We start from the raw sequence: 18,763 nt of genomic DNA, 5'->3' as shown, positions 1-18,763 counted from the left end.
CAACCAAACAAAATCTGTTCAAAATGGGAGTTATCTTGAGGGACACACTATGCGTCCTATGTGGGAGGGAGGAGGAGACAACTTCACACAATATTATTACGTGTACTGTGTCAAATGCAGTTTGGAACTTGTGGTTGGCATTGTATTAGTTCAGGGAACCACAATGACCTGATTAGTCATTTTGAACAGTTCTTTTGTTCCTATTTCAATAATGAGGGTAATAGTTTATGGAAAAGTCTTTGGGTCTCGGTGATGTGGAGGATTTAGAAGCATAGAAATAGGTCTATTTTTAATTAAGCAAAGGTTGATGCTGAGGAAATCCTTTCCATGGCTCAACACTACAAGAAAAACTACATTTAGCTACAAAGGAAAGTGACGGCCCACTTGTGGACACTAAATAGTGTTAGCTTAACCTTCACAATTAAAGAAAATAGAATAAAGTGTAGTAAAACGTGGTTATACTCAGGCAAACTTAAAAATAAAAAATAAAAAAAAAATAATAATAAAATTGAAGGTTTGGCTAACGCTATGCCTACTTAAATTTGAAGGCTTAACCCACACTATCTCTACACTATCTCTATTTTAAATTTTTGAAGGTTTAGCCCCGCTATAATTTTAAATTTAAATTTAAATAAACAATTTGTGAAAATCAAAATACCCAACTACGGTTTCATTTTTGGGGGCTTAAACTCATTCAAAAGCTTAAGCATTTGAGCAACTTAGTAGTGGAGCTGAGCAACTTAGTAGTGGAGCAGAGCAACTTAGTAGTGGAGCATTTGAGCATTTGGAACGTGATTGAGCAGTGGAGCATTTGGAACGTGATTGAGCAGTGGAGCATTTGAGCATTTGGAACGTGATTGAACGTGACCGTGAACGAGCAGTGGATCGTGAGCATTTGAGCGAGAGCGAGAGCGATTGTGCGACGGAGCGATTGAGCGACGGAGCGAGCGAGAGCGATTGAGCGATTGTACTCACAGTGATTTTCCCTTCTCCTTTCTTAATCTTTCGCAGTAACCCTAACTTCTCGATTTCAGATTGTGTTTGCTGATAATATCCGATGATTGTTGCTAGAAGTCTGGGGGCAACGCTTGTGATACCTGACATCAGAGGAAACCAACCTGGTGATAGAAGGTTAGTGCTGAATTTTATTCTGTGTTTGATGTTGCATCCTGTGTTTGAAGTTGAATAAGATTAGGCTAGGTTTCACAAATGTCCACAGCTTCCAACCCATATCCACTTGCTTCTCATTCTCATAACCCTGCTCTCCACTGTATCCTTCACCAAACCCACTTCCAACACCAGACTCAACATAGAAATCATCTTCATGGTCACTTTCCTCGGTCACTTCCAAAAAATAAAAGAACCTTGGCTTCTCCAAAAGCGTATTCTTCATGATGGAAAATAAAATAGAAGAAAGAGTAGAAAAAAAAAGGAACAAAAAGTACAACTGCATTGTTCTGTAGTTTTCATTTTGTGAGCCTTTTATCTGCTCTTTAGTGCTCAAGAACCTAAGGTATTTTGTAATAGTGACAAAACTAGAGTTTTCTTTTTCAAATTTCTAATAGCATCTAACTTGTTGTTTTGTGTATTTTTTACCATTAATTTAGAAGTTATTGTTATTAATATTGTTATTAATTTCAAAGTTATTGTTATTAACTTGTTGATTACAATACAAACATCAATGGTTTACTAACTAAGCTATAGTGCAGAAGCAGTGTTAGCAAAAAAACCAGTATGTCCACTTCAATAATGGTTATCCTTGATGAATTGGGAAAGCTCTGTTTGAACTTTGAAACAAATATTGTGTATATACCTACTAATATGCCTTCTGAAGTTCTATTATGCACCCTAAGACAGGTATTAGGAGATTTGTTATGTCTAATATTTGCTTAGTTTTTCATTTCCATGTTGTTTTTTCAAGGTGACAAAACCTGTTGGAGTAGTGGAAGCTTATTTAAAATCAAAGACCGAGCAAAGCATAAAGAATGTCAACAAGTCAGAAATAGAATTATGCAAGGATAAAAACAAAATTGAGGTAAGCCAATCTATTTCTTTTGACAACGAATAGTATATATATTTGTTTTTTCTTTTAAATTTTCTATAGGAAGAGTACTAGATAAGACATGACAGTATGAGGTTATGTTGGGACAAGTCTGGTTATATTGTTGATTTTGTTGTTATTGCTAATCTGTGGTTAGTATTTAACTGCTTGGAAGAAGTTTTTCTTTGATAATTTATATTTGTTTATGCTGTGAACTATATTTACAGGACATCCGTGGAAATGATGTGAGTCTGAATGATTTCACTGGGAAGGTTATACTGATTGTGAATGTTGTCTCACAATGGTAACATACTGTGTGTGTTCAGAAAGCTTAGGACTTGTGATGTTACCTCCATTGCATATATGCCACATCTTTAGGACTTCCAACATAAACTTTTTGCTTAATCATCATTCAAATTAACAAAGTGAAATGAATTTTCCAACAACTCCCAGTCTTTGCTCACTTTCCTTTCAATAAGAAAAGTTTGGTGTGCAGAAAGCTTCCTTGTCAAAGTTAAGTTTATTTAAATAAAATAGTTCATTCATATCTTCCAACTTCTTCTATTTAAGTATGTGATCACAGACTCAATCTTTAGTTCTTGACTTGAAGTCAAGGACAGAATCCACACAAAAAGAAAGTTCAAAAACAAAAAGCACTTTATTTTATTTATTCTTATTCTAAAAAGTAACAAACGTATTAAGAAATGTCTAGAAAAATACTAGTTACAGAATATTTAATATATTTTCTCATGATCATAAGCGCATTCAATATATTTTAATAAATATTTTAATTATTTGAAGGTTATTTGTTAATGAATATTTTAAACACATTACTAAATAAGAAATATTTAATATATTAAATACTTTTAATTGTTTTAATAATTTGTGTTAAACGTTATTTTATGTTTTCATTAAAATAAATATATTTTTATTTTTGTTTCTTCATAATGCCCAAGACAATTGTTTATGCAAAATGAATTTTATATATATTGTTTATGCTTACAGGTTAGCTCGTGACTCTCTTAAACACATAAAGACTTCAACTCCTTCAAAAATCACTTATAAGATTCCTCCAGTGGTAAGCTCTTCAGGTCAATTTTGTAGTTTTTCTGCTGAGATAAGTATTTAGGTTTTATATATCTTGTAGTTTTTCTGTTGAGATAAGTATTTAGGTTTTTTTGTTGACAAATCTTGTGGCTTCACAAGACCGTCCAATTAAACAAAAAAAATTGGTTTACAACCAATTTATTACCAATATTTTGAGTTGAAAATCACTTTACAAGTCAAAACTGATTTCACACCATTGTGATATGGTATGATAGTTTTGTTTGATAATTCTTATATATCACTACTCATAGAGCGGTGTTATATTGTCTAATAATTTCATCACTACTATATACATATATTCTATGCAGAAAAATGGATCGAAGATGGATGTATGAACGACTTGATCCTTCAAGGAGACTTAGCAAACAATTCATTACTGGAGTAAGTGAGTTTGTTTCGAAGGCAATGGATCAAACTTTTTATACTATAGAAGGAGGGATAAGGTGTCCTTGCATAAAGTGTGTCTGTGAGAAAATTCTTCCACCATCACATGTGAGGGCTCATTTGCTACGATATGGTTTTAAACCTAACTACACAGTTTGGGTTCAACATGGAGAAGAGATGTCAAGTGAGGACAATGTTGGTTATGCATCCAGTAGCCATGGAAGAACGAAACCAGTTGATAACATTGGTTTAATGATTAATATGGTGTATGATGCATACATGCAAGAAGCAGACATAACAAATCATTATGATCACATGGACAACGACGATGAATATGTAGTAGAGTCACCTAATGCAGAAGCCCAAAGGTTTTATGATATGTTAGCAGCTGCAAATGAACCCATTTATGATGGTGCTACCGAGGCAAAATGATCAGTAGCCATCAGACTACTAGCAGCTAGAACGAATTGGCATACACCTGAAAAATGTTTAGACCATTTCATAAAATTGTTAGTTGATGTAGCTCCTAAAGATAATTGCATACCAAAGAACTACTACGAAGCTAAAAAAATTGTGTCAAGTCTTGGATTGAAAGCCCAAAAACTTGATTGTTGTGAAGCTGGATGCATGTTATATTACAAGGATGACAACCATTTAACTGAATGTAAATTTTGTCATCTTCCTCGGTATTTTCCTCCTAAAGGTGACAAGGGAAGATACAAACAAATTCCAAAGAAGAGAATGTTTTATTTGCCAATCATCCCAAGATTACAAAGACTGTATGCATCAGTAGAATCTGCTAAGCAAATGAGATGGCATTTTGAAAACAAAAGAGAAGATGGCATACTGCGACATCCATGTGATGGGGAAGCTTGGAAGCACTTTGATAAGATATATCCAAATGTTGTTGTTGACCCACGACATGTGAGACTTGGTTTATGTTCTGATGGGTTCACTCCTTATGTCCAAGCTTCAACATCCCCATATTCTTGTTGGCCTGTATTTCTTACTCCTTATAATTTGCCCCCTGAAGTGTGTATGACCAAACCATATATGTTTCTAACTTGTCTCATACCTGGCCCAAGTAACTCAACTAAGAAAATAGATGTCTACTTGCAACCTCTTATTGATGATCTTAACCAATTGTGGAATGAAGGTGTAATGACATATGACATCTCTACAAGAGAAAACTTTGTCATGCGAGCTTGCTTGATGTGGACAATCAATGATTTTTCAGCTTATGGCATGTTGTCAGGATGGGGGACTAAAGGGAAATTAGCATGTCCTCATTGTATGGAGGACACGAAAGCTTTTACATTACCACATGGTGGTAAAAGTAGTTGGTTTGACTGTCATCGTCGATTCTTGCCTACTGATCATCCATTTAGGAGAAGCAAAAGGAGATTTACGAAAAACAGGACTGAGTCGGATGGGCCTCCTAATTTCCTAAATGGAGAGCAATTGTGGGAATTTATTCGAGACTTTCCAAAGGTGACTGATGGTCCATTTGATACCTTATTAGGGTATGGACAATATCATAATTGGACAAAAAGATCAATCTTTTAGGATCTGCCATATTGGAAACACAATTTGCTAAGACACAATCTTGATGTCATGCACATTGAAATTTTTTTTTTTGATAATGTCTTCAATACTGTGATGGATGTCAAGGATAAAACAAAGGACAATCACAAGGTAAGAATGGATGTTGCTGAATTTTGTGGACGCGGTGACTTGGAATTGGTTCAGTTACGAAATGGGAAGTTAGGAAAGCCAAAGGCAAACTACACTTTCACAAAAAAAGATGCAAAATCAATTTATAGATGGATTATAGAGTTAAAAATGCCTGATGGATATGCCTCTAACATTGCCAGGTGTGCAAACATTGATAAAGGGAGTATGCATAGTATGAAAAGTCATGATTGTCATGTCTTCATGGAGTGTTTACTACCAATTGCATTTCGTTCATTACCAGAATTTGTTTGGAATGCGATAGCTGAAATAATTCAGTTTTTCAGAGATTTATGTTGTAACTCTTTGAGGATGGATGATTTAATTCGAATGAAAGCGAATATATCTATCATTATATGTAAATTGGAAAGAATCTTCCCACCAGGTTTCTTTGATTCAATGGAACACCTGGTTATTCATCTTCCTACTAAGGCAATACTTGGTGGTCCTGTCCAATATAGATGGATGTATCCATTTGAAAGGTAATAATCTAATCCTCAGTTTTATTGTTCATAATTATTGTTCAATACTTAAAACTTGACATGTGGTGTAGGTTGATGAGAGATGCAAAGCGATCAGTGGCTAATTTAGCAAGGGTAGAAGGTTCAATATGTGCATTCTACTTACACCGTGAAATAACTTATTTTTATTCTCATTATTTCCAACATGTAAGCTTGTTGTCAAATACAAGTTTGAGAAATGATCCTCGGACTAGTTCAAATAAGGGAGTTGAATCAACATTGTCCGTTCTCAACAAATGTGGTCGTCCTAGTGGATCATGCAAAGAATATTGGCTAAATGATGATGAATATCGTTCTGCCCATGTACATATCCTCATCAATTGCAATGAAGTTAAACCAATACTTGAGTAAGTTAATAACAACACAATTTGTATTGATTATGTTTAAAGTGCAGTTTATGACTGATTACTTATTTATTTCAAGATTGTTCTTACAAGTTAACAACAACGAAGAGGGTTCAATGAATATACATAGACATTTTCCAGAATGGTTTAAAAACTATGTAAGTATTATTTAATTTAACAACTAAGTAAGTGTTACTTAATTTAACAATTATGTAACTATTTCATAGGTTTATGATGAGAGGAATAGGGTGATTGACCCAAACATGAAAGCATTAGCTTGGGGACCTAATTCATCTACAACATCGTGGAACATGTACTTCGTTAATGGATACAAGTTTCATACAAAGTCATGGAATGAAGGGAAGAAAACCACAAATTGTGGGGTGCATGTAAAAGGTGTAACAGAAGGAGGACAAGATGACTTTTTTGGCGTCATCAAACATATTTATGAATTAGAATATCTTGGTTTGAGTAAGAAGATTCCTCTTTTCTTTTGTGATTGGTTTGATCCAACCAATAATAGAGGCACCAAAGTTCATTCAGAATATAACGTTGTAGAAATCAAGATGAGTGGAAGATATATTCCATATGATCCCTTCATTCTTCCACAAAAAGTAAGACAAGTTTACTATGTGCCTTATCCAAAGATATGTAGGAACTTGCGTGGTTGGAACGTGGCAATCACAACAAAACCTCGAGGTCATGTTGAAGTTGATAACATACAAGATTATTTACCTTATCAGTTTGATGAAATGCCTAACGTGTTACCAATTACAAGAATTGAGGAAGTAGAAGGCTTAGCTGAAACATTAATTGTTGAACTTGTCAATGATGATGTTATTGAAACAGTATGCGATGATGATGATGAAGATGAGGTCAATGAATCAAGTCAAGATGATGAAGAACACGATGATAATGACATGGACAATTGGGACTTTGAAAACACTGATGACTAATGTATAATATTTTTTTTTATTTGACAACTAATATGAAAATGTACCCAACTTAATTGATGATGCCATTTTTTTTCCAGGAGAAATGCCTAGGACTAGAGGAAGGGATGGTTCTGTTATCGGACATAACAATGCTAGGCGTGGAGTTCACACATCTATGCATAGTCGTCTTGCAATAGAACTAGGGTCCATCCCTTATTCTGGCTCATCCCGTTTTCTTCAATCCTTCACGCCTTCTTCCTCCACCCCTTCTTCTTCTTTGACCCCTTCGACCCCTTCTTCCTCAACCCCCTCCTCATCCTTTCGTTCTGCACTACGGCAAGACAATGTTCCTCCTTCCACCTCCCGTATTATACCAGTCTTGTCGCCCGTGGCTCCAGCAGTCCAATATTTGTCTACTCCGACACTTTTTCCCACTTGGAGTCCCCCATTACAGTCCACATCTACTCCCTCATTAGTTCACTTCTCTAGTGCTCCATCTGTTCATGTGACTCCTCAAATTCTAGTGCAACCCACTCTTACATCAGTTCATCCCACTCAGGCATCAGTGCAACCCACTCATACATCAGTTCAGCCCACTCAAGCATCAGTGCAACCCTCCCCTGATACGCCAGTACAACCCATGACACATCATGATATCCCTGATGAAGAACATGATGGTAGTGGGAGGGTCATCATTCGACCAGTGGGTAAAGGGTAAGTTTATTATCGCATTGAACTTTATTGTGAATTGTTTGTTATACTTCATGTTTAACATTTTGGTTTGCATGTTTTGTAGATGGACACCTAATCATTGTGCTACTAAGGCAATTGGACATGCAATTAGGTCACAATTTAGGGGTCCTTACTATCACTATGACGAAACACCAGAGGAAGTCCAACTTAAATGGTGGACTGAATTTAAAGTGATCTTAACATAGCATTTTCACTCATTTCCATTTAAGCATGTTCATTAACTTTTATTTAAATTTGTTGTTCTTTTTACAGACTCGAGTGACTTGGGCCCCTCATGATGAGTGGCAAATTAGAAAAGTGTACGAGTCAAAGGTGAGAAAACGCCTTTCTGATATGCTTGGTAAAGCTAGGATGAAAGCAACTAGACCTAACTGGATTAGTGAACAAGCATGGATTGGTCTCTTGGACTATTGGGATTCGAAAAAGTTCAAAGAACAATCAATCCAAAATAAATTGAATAGGTCATCAACTCGAGGTGGGGCATTGCACTCTACTGGTCGTAAATCACACCTCGACATTGCATTAAGCCTAGTAAGTATCTATATTTCTTTGCATAAGCTTAAATTTAGTAGATAATATCTAATGTTGGTAACTTTTCCATTTATTTCAGGAACGGAAATTTGGTCGGCCTGTTGAACCCAATGAATTATTCATGGCCACACACACTAAGAAGGATGGACTTTGGGTGGATAGTCGTGCCAAACAGACTTACGTAAGTTATTGCTCTACTTTTGTATACATGATTTATATTCCTAACTTAGTCGTGCCAAACAGACTTACAATTTTCACAATGAACTAGGAAACCTACCATGAGCGATTGAAAGCCCTCCAATCAGACAACTTTGAAGGATCAACTTCCAACTGCCAACCAATCAATCCAACAACAAAACTTCAATGCTGGAAGGATGTTGCTGGAGGCAAGAGTAGAGGTCGATGTTATGGGACTGCAGACTTGGCTTCCAACGTTCGCCATGGAGTGTCTTCCCTAACCCAACCTTCAATACTTGCTCCTTCCAGTGATTACTTTTCTCATAATGAACAACTTCATCAACAAGTGATGCAAGCAAATGAAAGAGCCGATCAAGCAACTCAAAGAGCCGATCAAGTAACTCAAATAGCTGCTCAAGCAAATCAAAAGTGTGCAATGTTGGAGGATAGAATAAAGTTCATGGAGCAAAAATTAACCATGATGATGGAGCGACAACAGGGTGACACCTCAACAAGCACAAGTCAGGTTCACCCTCACTATGCTCGGAACTTTGATGATCAACCTCTGCCTTGAGTTCATTTTGTAAGTTTTCTTAAAACATTTCTTAAGTTTGGTTTGTAAATTCTTAAACCAGAAGTATAGAGGTTGAGTCATTTATGAATTATTCGCATTGCATGCATACTTGTGTTTGCATGTTTTTATCTTCTTGGCAGTATTGTGATGAGTGAGTGTGTTTATGCAGTGAAACTTTGTGATATAAGCAAGGGAAAAAGGATCATGCGTAGAGCTTCATGGTTCTCCTTTTTCTGTTTTGGAAAGTTGGTTCCATACCAATATAGTGTTCACCATTGCAATTTTGTGAGGTACGTATATATAACTTAAAAGGAAATATCATTGGTCTTTAGGAAAACATTATCTTGAAGGTGCAATAGCAAAGGGTATATGATGACCGAAGGACCTTTGGTCTTGGATACTCTCATTTTGGTGCTTTGGAATTTGAAAGTTTTGAAACTTGCACATTATAAAAGTAAAGTGAGTTAGTGAATCAAAATAATGTCCTGCGGAAAGCCTATTGTGCTTTTTCTTCATTCAAAGACATGCATCATTCTGTCATTCCTCACAATATTAATTTGTTCAAAGATATTTATGATAGGAAAATGATTCTATCTGTTTTTTTAAGATATTATCAAACGATAAGTAAATATTTTATAAATTGGATAGTTAGAAATGTCCAATTCATATAAACTTTTGGTGTACATGATCAACTGAACCATTAAGTTATATTTAAGTGTTTGTCTAAAAATTGTATGAATGAGTAGGAGAGAGTATCTAGTTTCATTTACATGGTTCACCACAGGTTTTTATGTTTGGGGGCTGAGAAGATCGCATGGTGTTTTTCGTTTTTAATGTTTGGATTTTGTTAAGGTGAAGTGAATTATGGTGAGAGAGTGGCTGTTTTCTTATTATATGCCATGTTTCAACTTGAAGCTTAATCATATGGTTCCATGCAGAGAGATCTACAAGAGGGTGTGTGTTGCTGGGAATGATCCTTCACTTGCGGAGTCTCCAAATGAGGACAAGTAGTGTTTTGATGGTATATAAACTAACCAATGGCTTTCACTTTTTATTCCTACAAAACCATGAGTATATATAGTGGGTTTTATATTTGCATTGATAAATACACATTGATGGAAAGGTCATGTTTGAGATACAAATTGTTATTGTGTTACTCTAACCCAAAAGTATTCCAATTTCCTATGGATACGTGTATTCTACAAAATATAACAAATCAAAAAGTGCTCTTTGTTTCCACGTTAAGCCACTCAACATTTTTCTTTTTTTTGGATTTTCTCAATACTATGCATGTAATTCAAATTATACCTTCACTAATGTTTGAGGGAAAATCATATTTTAACCAGGATATGTTTCTAGGATGTCAACTCATTTTTAGTTTTTTTCTACTTGAATAGTTCGTTTCACTTTATTGATAGTTTTTGAAATGTTAACTTCTAATTTTTAAAATGGTTTAATAAAAAATAAATAAAAGGAATTACTGAGAACTTTTTATAAAGAAAATAGTAAGCAACTAGTTTTACATTAAAAAAAATATAATAACACTTATATATTATTTAAACAATAATTAATTTTTCCTAACAGAAAATATTAATTTTTATAAAAAACAAAATAAAAGTTAGTGTGATTAAAGTTGTCAGATGAAAAAGAATTTTATATTTTAAAATATTACTCTAAAGTCCAAAAACCTGTGTAGGCTAAGTTGTTTCAAAATTGTGTGGTTGCAACGTATACTTCAAAATTGAGTGGGTTAAGTGTAGGCTAAGCCCCCGCTTTTATAATTTTTGTGTGACCAATGCGATGGTTTGTGTGTAGGCTAAGCCCCCGCTTTTATAATTTTTTTGTGACCCGCGAAGGCTTGTGTGTAGGCTAAGCCCCGCTTTTATAATTTTTGTGTGACCAATGTGAAGGCTTGTGTGTAGGCTAAGCCCCCGCTTAGAATATAAATATAATTTTTGCGTACCCAGTGCTATAAAAATTGTGTGGCACATGAGTAGGCTTAGCCCACGCTTTTTTTAATAAATAATATAAAATGTGGGCAAAATGTAGGCTAGGCCTATGCAAAAAAGTGTCCAACCCAACCCCCACAATTTTACGTCGAACATATTAGCTGCAAAATTTAAGTTGATGCTAAGCCTACGCTAATTACACTTTTCGTCCGTTTACTGCACCTATTGTCCGTTTTTGGCCCATGCTAAAAAGGATATTTCTTGTAGTGCAAGTCCATTCTTGGGCTTGGATGAAGCATAAAGTAGGGATGGCCAATTTCTCTTTTCCTAACTAGTTGTTGTCCCCCTTAATTTGCATTAACATGACAACTACATAATAAATCTGCTTGCATAAAATTTACTCATTTATATTTGCGTGTTTGAATGACTATAAAGTATGTTTGTTGTCTCTATGCTTTAACTCAAACATAAAATATGTTACTTGGGTTTTTTATGCAAGGGTTTATTTTCCATTTTCTTGTGTTGGCTACAAGGTGTGGAAGGTTTTTATTCTATGTGCAGGTTGTGGTGTAGCATCACTGGGTGTGTTAGAGCTTCCTGTGATGGCGACCCAGTTGTGGAAAACAAATATCGTTTGGATGAAAAACGATGCAGCGGAAAGAGACCAAATTAGGTGCAAGAGACAACAAAAGGATTGTGGGGTGTGCAACTTTTAGGATGGAAGCAATGAGGCAAAAGCAGTGTAAATACTTTTGGTTCTTATAAGTTTTTTAGTTTTATAGAAATACTTTTGGATGTTTTAATTTTTACTAAAAAAAAAGAAAAACTATCACTTTTTTTAAGCTAATTCCAACTTTTTTCTTGTTGTGAAGTTTACATAAACTCAACTTTGTTAATTTGTTTTATTTTATTTTATTTTACCATATTAGTTACACTTAATAAATTCACAGTCATATTTATAATAAAATTTGATAGTTTAATTAATCTAGATAATAGAAAATAATCTATTTTATTAGTATTATGCAGGTCTCTAAAATAGTGTGTATATATTATGTTTTTTCTCTCTAAAATACGCTGTGAAGAATTGTTTGTATCTAGTGTCATTACAAGAAAATTATGAAATAGAAACCAATTTTTAGAGACTAAAATAATTAGTTGCAATAGTAACTAAATTAAAAACCATTTTAGAAACTAAATAAAAAATTGGTTTCTAAATTAGTTTCTATTATTGTTAAATAGTTTCTAAATTGGTATCTAATTAGCAACCAAAGTTTTAACTTTAGTTTCTAAATTTGGTCTCTAAAACCTTGGTTGCTAATTAGATACCAATTTAGAAACTATTTAACAATAATAGAAACTAATTTAGAAACCAATTTTTTTTTTAGTTTCTAAAATGGTCTCTAATTTAGTTACTATTGCAACTAATTATTTTGGTCTCTAAAAATTGGTTTCTATTTCATGATTTTCTTGTAGTGTATATTGTTAGCCACTTTATTATTATTTTCACTTTAGTTTTTTATATTCTCTCTTTAAATAAGCCACAAAAAATATTCAAAATTTATTTATTTTTACTCCAAACATAGTTATAATAAACAAATATTAGCTATTTTGTAAAGAAATCATAACATCAACTTATTTTTTGTCTCCTTATTTGCCACTAATCAAACCTAAATCATAGAAAAGTTGAAAAGAGAAAGACTAGGTAGAACCCAAATCAATTAGTCTCCTAAGTTTTGTTTGTTAAAAAAAACAATTGTATAATGTTTTTTATTTTTATTTTTTTTATTAGCAAGTATAATGTTTTTTATTATTAGGAGGGATCGTGCTAATCTCCATTCTTGCCGTTAAATTTCATTTAGAATAACTATTGATTCTAATGAGTAAATATTGATGGTACAATTAAGAAAACATGTCTAATTGATAATCAAGAGAGAAAGATTAGGAATTATGAAAGTACAGTTACTTCGCATTCATTTAAATAAGTTATTTTACATTAAGAAGTCAAAGTAGTTTATAACATAAAGTAAAAATAAAATTTAAGTTACTAATATTCAATCACCATATACCAATTCATAATAAAAAAAAAGGATTTAAGGACCTGCAATGACTAGAAACATATTCTTAGCATTATCTAGATAGTAATCTGGCACATCGTGTCACTCCCTGAAGAGTTGACACTTCATACTACACTGGTTTGCTAAGTCAAAAGGGTCTCCTTCATTCTGATCAAGAGCTCTTCAAAGGAGATGACAGTGAAAGTGACTCTTTGGTGAAGCTGTACAGCAGTAACCCTTTGCAAGAGATTTCAAAGCTTCCATGATCAAGATGGGTAACATGAAGCCTCTTACTAGGAATGCTGGAGAGATCAGAGTCAATTGTAGAAGAGTCAACTAATCCTTCCAATTTTAACTTTGGAGGTTAATGTTTTTTTTCAATTCTATTTACCTTAGATATGTTTACAGAATTAATTATCTCACCATGTTTTAATTAGGGTCAATATTCTGCATGTTGCTCTTCATTATCTCCATACTTTAAAAAGTAAAAAGGATTTTTGTTACAGATAGTTTCATTCTAAGTGTAATAGAATTTGCAAGATTCTAATGCTCTTCATAGAAACAAAGAAAGACTCGAACTCTTAGTTGGTCTCCCACGGTATTCAAATGTCAATTTTGTTCATCATTTTCCAGATATTTATGTGAATCTTGATGCCTGCTTGCAGATTCCAATAAGCTTGTACGAACAGTTCATGCAGAAAGTTTCTCTTTTTAAAGGATGCTCTTTAGGGTTTGTAAAGCATATCTTAAGAAAATCTCTTACATGTTCACACCAAGTGTCTAAGATATCAGAATGGAAAGTTGGACTTTTAAGTTTATATTTTGGTATTTGCATTTTAATTTTTCTTGATATTTATCATTCTTGCCAACCTCTAATCCTAACTCTTCCCTCAGTTATTCATAATTGAATCTACTTAGTTATCATATTAGTGCATATTTCCTTCGTGCAATTGCAATGCCAAAAATTTGGGTGTATATGTAATTATAGATAATTCCTATTTTTTCAACCGACAAATTTAACCATTGGATGATATGACATCATGATAAATCAAGAAAAAAAATATTTATTTAACAATTAAGTCTGTGCTTAATTAATTAATGAAAATATAAAAAAAAAGTAGGAATTTTAATTTGATTTGTAGAAAAAATTATTTCACAGGTAAAGAGTGAAGACCATAGATGTTTGCGGAGTTAATGAAATTTAAAAAAAAAAAAACCATTATAAAATTAATTTTAAGTGAAATCACTAATGTGCTCTATAGTTTCCTTAAATGTGGTAGGTGCGTTGTAGTAATAGCAATATTTTTCAAACCATTTAACTTTAACCTATTTATATATTTATTTATGTGTCTATGAATGATATCACCATAAAAAGAAAATGTTTATTTTGAAATTATGGTATTTTACAAAGGTTTTGAAATTTATGATATTTTACGGAGGTTCTGAAACCTATTATATTTTACAGAGGTTCTAAAACTCATGGTATTTTATGAAGATTCTAAAACTCATGATATTTTACAAAGGTTTTGAAATCCGTGATATTTTACGGAGGTTCTGAAACCTAATTTACGGAGGTTTTGAAATCCATGATACTTTACGGAGGTCTTAAACCCATGTTATTTTATAGAGGTGTTCTCCAAGAATGATTTAGCAGGAAAAACTACAATCCTAAAATAAATGACTTAATGAAAGTTTTAATCCTTGTTAATGTAAATATAAATCTCGTTATCACGACATCCCTAAGTTCCGTACATAGTGGTGTAATATGAAATTTTATTTATCCAATTAAATTCACGACAATAGCGAAATTAATAATATTTTTATTATATCATTTTAGTATATAAATAATCATATTATCTTCTTAACCAATGAGTCATTTGAGTTCCAACCATACTAATTTGTTTGTTTTTATGTAGCAGTTCTTTGATATTGAATAAAAGCTAAATACGATAGCTTGCAAATTCATGTATATATGATTTTAATTGTTTATATTTTTGTAGTTGCACGTCCTAGTATAATAGGTTACTTTTGTAGGATAAATAATATGTATAACTAAAATTTATTTAAAATATGACTATTTATGTGGATACAAACTTAAAGGGGTAAAGAAGTCGTATACATATCTCTAATAATGATGGAACAATTAATATCCATCTATATTGTAATAGAGACAGAAGCTTTTGACTATACTTCTCTTAATCAAATACTAAAATTATCTTAATCAAATACTAAAATTAGTATTCATTAAAAAAAATTAAAAAAAATAATAAATAATTAGTTACTATATTAACTAAATTAGATACTATAAAAAAAAATTATTAGTTTCTAAATTAGTTTTTATTATTGATAAATAGTTTTTAAATTGGTATTTAATTACTTACCAGAATTTTTCTACCAAATTTAGAATCGAAATAATTGGTAGATAAAAATTTGGCAGCTAATTAGATATCAATTTAAAAATTATTTATCATTAATAAAAATTAATTTAAAAATAATAATATTTTTAGTTTAAATTTTTTTTATTAACGATTTTTTTAGTAGTGCTCTAAGAGTTAGTAGAGTTTGAAAACTTATTCTCTAACAATATTTTTATTAGAAACGAACAATAGTTTCTAATACTATCTCATTTTAAGACTAAAAGGTAAGTTCGTACTATTGAGTAACAGTGACTAAAAAATATATTCTAATTGTATTCCAATTAAAAAATAAAAATGAGCAATTTATTCGCTTTATTCATAGATTTTTGTTCCCTAAGTGATCCATTAATAGAAATGAATTGTGATGCAATAAATAACACTTTTCCTCGAAAACATGGCAATGGCCTCATGTGGTTTAAATATCTACAACTTGAAATTGGTCAAAGCACCACTTCTATGTAGGATGTCAAGAAACCATGCCTACTTTAAATTAAATTTGTTAAAGATTATTTTCACTATTTTTCACTATACTATAACTAAAAAAAGTAAATAATTTATTGTTGAAATATAAATTCTATTTAAAGAAATTAAGTAATTTTAAAATCGTAATTATACCACGTTATTGTTGTAAATTAACGTTTTTCATCATGCAGTTGTTAAAATAATATTTTTATTTTTTAAAACTCTTTTCGGATAAAGGTAGATTTGTGTTTAAATAGGTGTGGAAGTTTGAATTCAAAATCTCTCACATTACATTCAAAACCTAAGAAGATTATTGTATTCATCCAATTTTTCAGTAAAAATCGAAGTAAAGAAGTGTTTAACTACATAGCATTGGGTTAGTATATATTGCTGCCCATTTTATCATTTTTCACTTTTCCTTCCATAAAAAAATCATTCATCTTTTTCTTTTTCAAACAAATTTAACACATATCAAACCTCAAACATTACACATCTTGAATTGAGAAAATTTTGACACATCTTGAACTGAGAAAAATTTGACACATTATCAATGTGAATTACATACTTCACTTAAAATCACTCATAACAAAAACACCAAACAAATCAAACAAAATCGAACTAACTAAAGAAGTGATTAACTCTAGTACATATAACATATATATTGCTACCCATTTCATCATTTGTCACTTTCACTTCCATAAAATCTGAAAAACCATTCATCTTTTCCTTTTTCAGAACAAATGCTATTGCCATTCCACCAATCTATAGTTTCTCTCTTAAATATTTTTCATTACTTTTACAATAAATGAAATAGTAATCAGAGATAATCTTAGAGGAAGTGTGGGCCAAAGGCAGTTACCTTAATTGCCTAGTATATAAGATAGTACAGGGTCCTGTAGATAGAGAAAAGAAGGGAAAAAAAGAGATTGCACGCTTCGAATCGAACCAAAAGTTGAAGGAAATAATATAAACAGAGAGAGAAGGGTGCATTGAGAGATGGAGAAAGACATGATGATTTGGTGAGTGCATGTGGCACGCCATACCTCCCATGCAGATAACAGCATCATTCTATGCTTTATTTTTGCCATAGAGGGTGTAGACAAGGAAATGGACCATTGCCTAGCTACTTGGGACAAACTCAAAAACATACATCAATTATTTATGTTCTTTTCGGAGGGCATTACCATTGTAATATACCTATGACAGAAAGAATATGTAGCCTTAGGTTTCATCATTTTTCTTTCCTTTTCGCGTTTTCCACTCAAGACTGTAGCTAAAAGTTATGCTAGATCCATCAGTTTTTCATCCTTGCTTGCCTTCAACATCAAGATGAGGTAAAAACCAACTCCTACTTTTGCTCTCTTATCAGAAATAGTATTATTCATATCACTAATTAATATTTATACTTTATAAATTTTAAGTGAAACTTAATCTTACAAAAATTGATTCATAAGATAAGATAAAATTTGTACCAACTTATATATTATGAAATGTTTTTATTTTTAGTTGATTTGACATATTGTCAAGTGATTATTTGATTGTTTTTGTCTAAAAATTAGACTAAAAGGGTGTTTCCCTTAATTGAATCATTGGCAATGTATTAATTAAAGAGTACATTAAATTTTCAAATGATCACATATGTGTAATTTAAAAAAAAAATCTTTAGTCGGCTTATTTTCAAAATGTTAGTTATTGAGGATTATAATAATGATAAAACTATAACTTTTATTAAAACCAATATTTTACTTTTGATTAAGAAATTTTTTTTTCGTGTACCAATAGTATCTTCCAGTTGACGCCAAAGATTAAAGACTTCTAAAGTTAATTTTATCACATTCAATATTTTTTTTTCCATACATGTTAAGTCCTTAGATTCAACTATTCCTAATGTCAACCCTTTTTGGAAGAGTATTGAGGTTTAAAAGTGTCTGACAGCAATGGAAGAAAAAAATACTGCCCAAATTTGGTATTAAGTCCCATATATAGTATGAAAATTTTAATTAATAAAAAGGATAATTTCAAAGTTAATTAACAGTTAAACACAAGAGGTCTTTTTATAGAACACAAAAAGGTCTTAAAATCATCAAATAACATTCTTATATTTTAAGTGCATTTCGACATCAAAGGAGCCCAGTTTGTGATGGCCGAACAGAAGTGGCCCAAAATATTCTGGGTCTGCCTAGTTTCTTAATTTTTTTTATAAAAATGGTTCAGACATTTGGCACTTTCATAACATTACCGTGCCTTTTAGGTTCCTCTCGATAAAGGGGTACCTTTGTATTTTCAAGGAATACGGTCTTATAGTAAACAGGGGGTGTGAAAAGTAGATCCCTCCAGCTACATGCACCCAATTATAGGGGAAAGACGAAAATATCCTTAAAAGAATGGGTACATATAAAATTACCTTCCGGACTCCCTTTTCTAGAACACAATAATCTTCTCTGGATAATATTTTCCGAAATGTATTATTTATAATTCCGGATTTTTTTATTCAGAATGAGATTTTTTATTTTTTTTTCTGAATTTTTATATCTGGAACACAATAATCTCTTCTAGGTCTATTTTTCAGGAATACATTATTTTTAATTCCAGATTTTTATTTCAGAATAAAGGGTATTTTCGGAATTTTCTAAATTGTGTTGGGTGCAGGTTCAAAAATGTTGGATGCAGAAAGCAATTGCCTCATATGCTTGGGTTAAGCCCAGGAAGCCTAAACAAAGTAGGGTGTTTCTTCCAGCAACCTACATTTTGCTTTCTGCACCTCATCATCATCATCTGAAATA

At 32.2% G+C, this 18,763-nt stretch overlaps 1 protein-coding gene, 1 long non-coding RNA gene and 1 pseudogene across 4 annotated transcripts; all 3 read left to right on the top strand.

Moving 5' to 3' along the window:
* Nucleotides 1–959: 959 nt before the first annotated feature.
* On the top strand, nt 960–10,053 carry LOC137834500 (uncharacterized). 3 transcript variants are annotated; one of them, XR_011084904.2, is made up of 6 exons: nt 960–976; nt 1,075–1,131; nt 1,922–2,035; nt 2,269–2,345; nt 3,047–3,119; nt 10,037–10,053. It is a non-coding gene; the product is annotated as an uncharacterized LOC137834500 (long non-coding RNA). The 3 variants fall into 3 exon arrangements; XR_011084903.2 differs by having other exon boundaries at nt 1,072–1,131; XR_011084902.2 differs by lacking the exon at nt 960–976 and having other exon boundaries at nt 988–1,131.
* Nucleotides 3,435–6,135, top strand: LOC150027590 (uncharacterized; annotated as a pseudogene).
* LOC150027589 (uncharacterized) lies at nt 7,167–9,098 on the top strand. The gene is made up of 5 exons (XM_090302298.1): nt 7,167–7,777; nt 7,860–7,986; nt 8,069–8,347; nt 8,427–8,528; nt 8,616–9,098. Exons 1-5 carry the CDS (start codon nt 7,167–7,169, stop codon nt 9,096–9,098), a joined length of 1,602 nt encoding a protein of 533 aa, XP_090158424.1.
* Nucleotides 10,054–18,763: the final 8,710 nt, after the last annotated feature.

Source organism: Phaseolus vulgaris, chromosome 5, assembly GCF_051622355.1.
Source record: "Phaseolus vulgaris cultivar YP4 chromosome 5, ASM5162235v1, whole genome shotgun sequence".
In the NCBI taxonomy this organism is placed as follows: Eukaryota; Viridiplantae; Streptophyta; class Magnoliopsida; order Fabales; family Fabaceae; genus Phaseolus; species Phaseolus vulgaris.
Note: the sequence above shows the minus strand (reverse complement) of the source record. Positions and strands in the feature narration are given on the sequence as shown.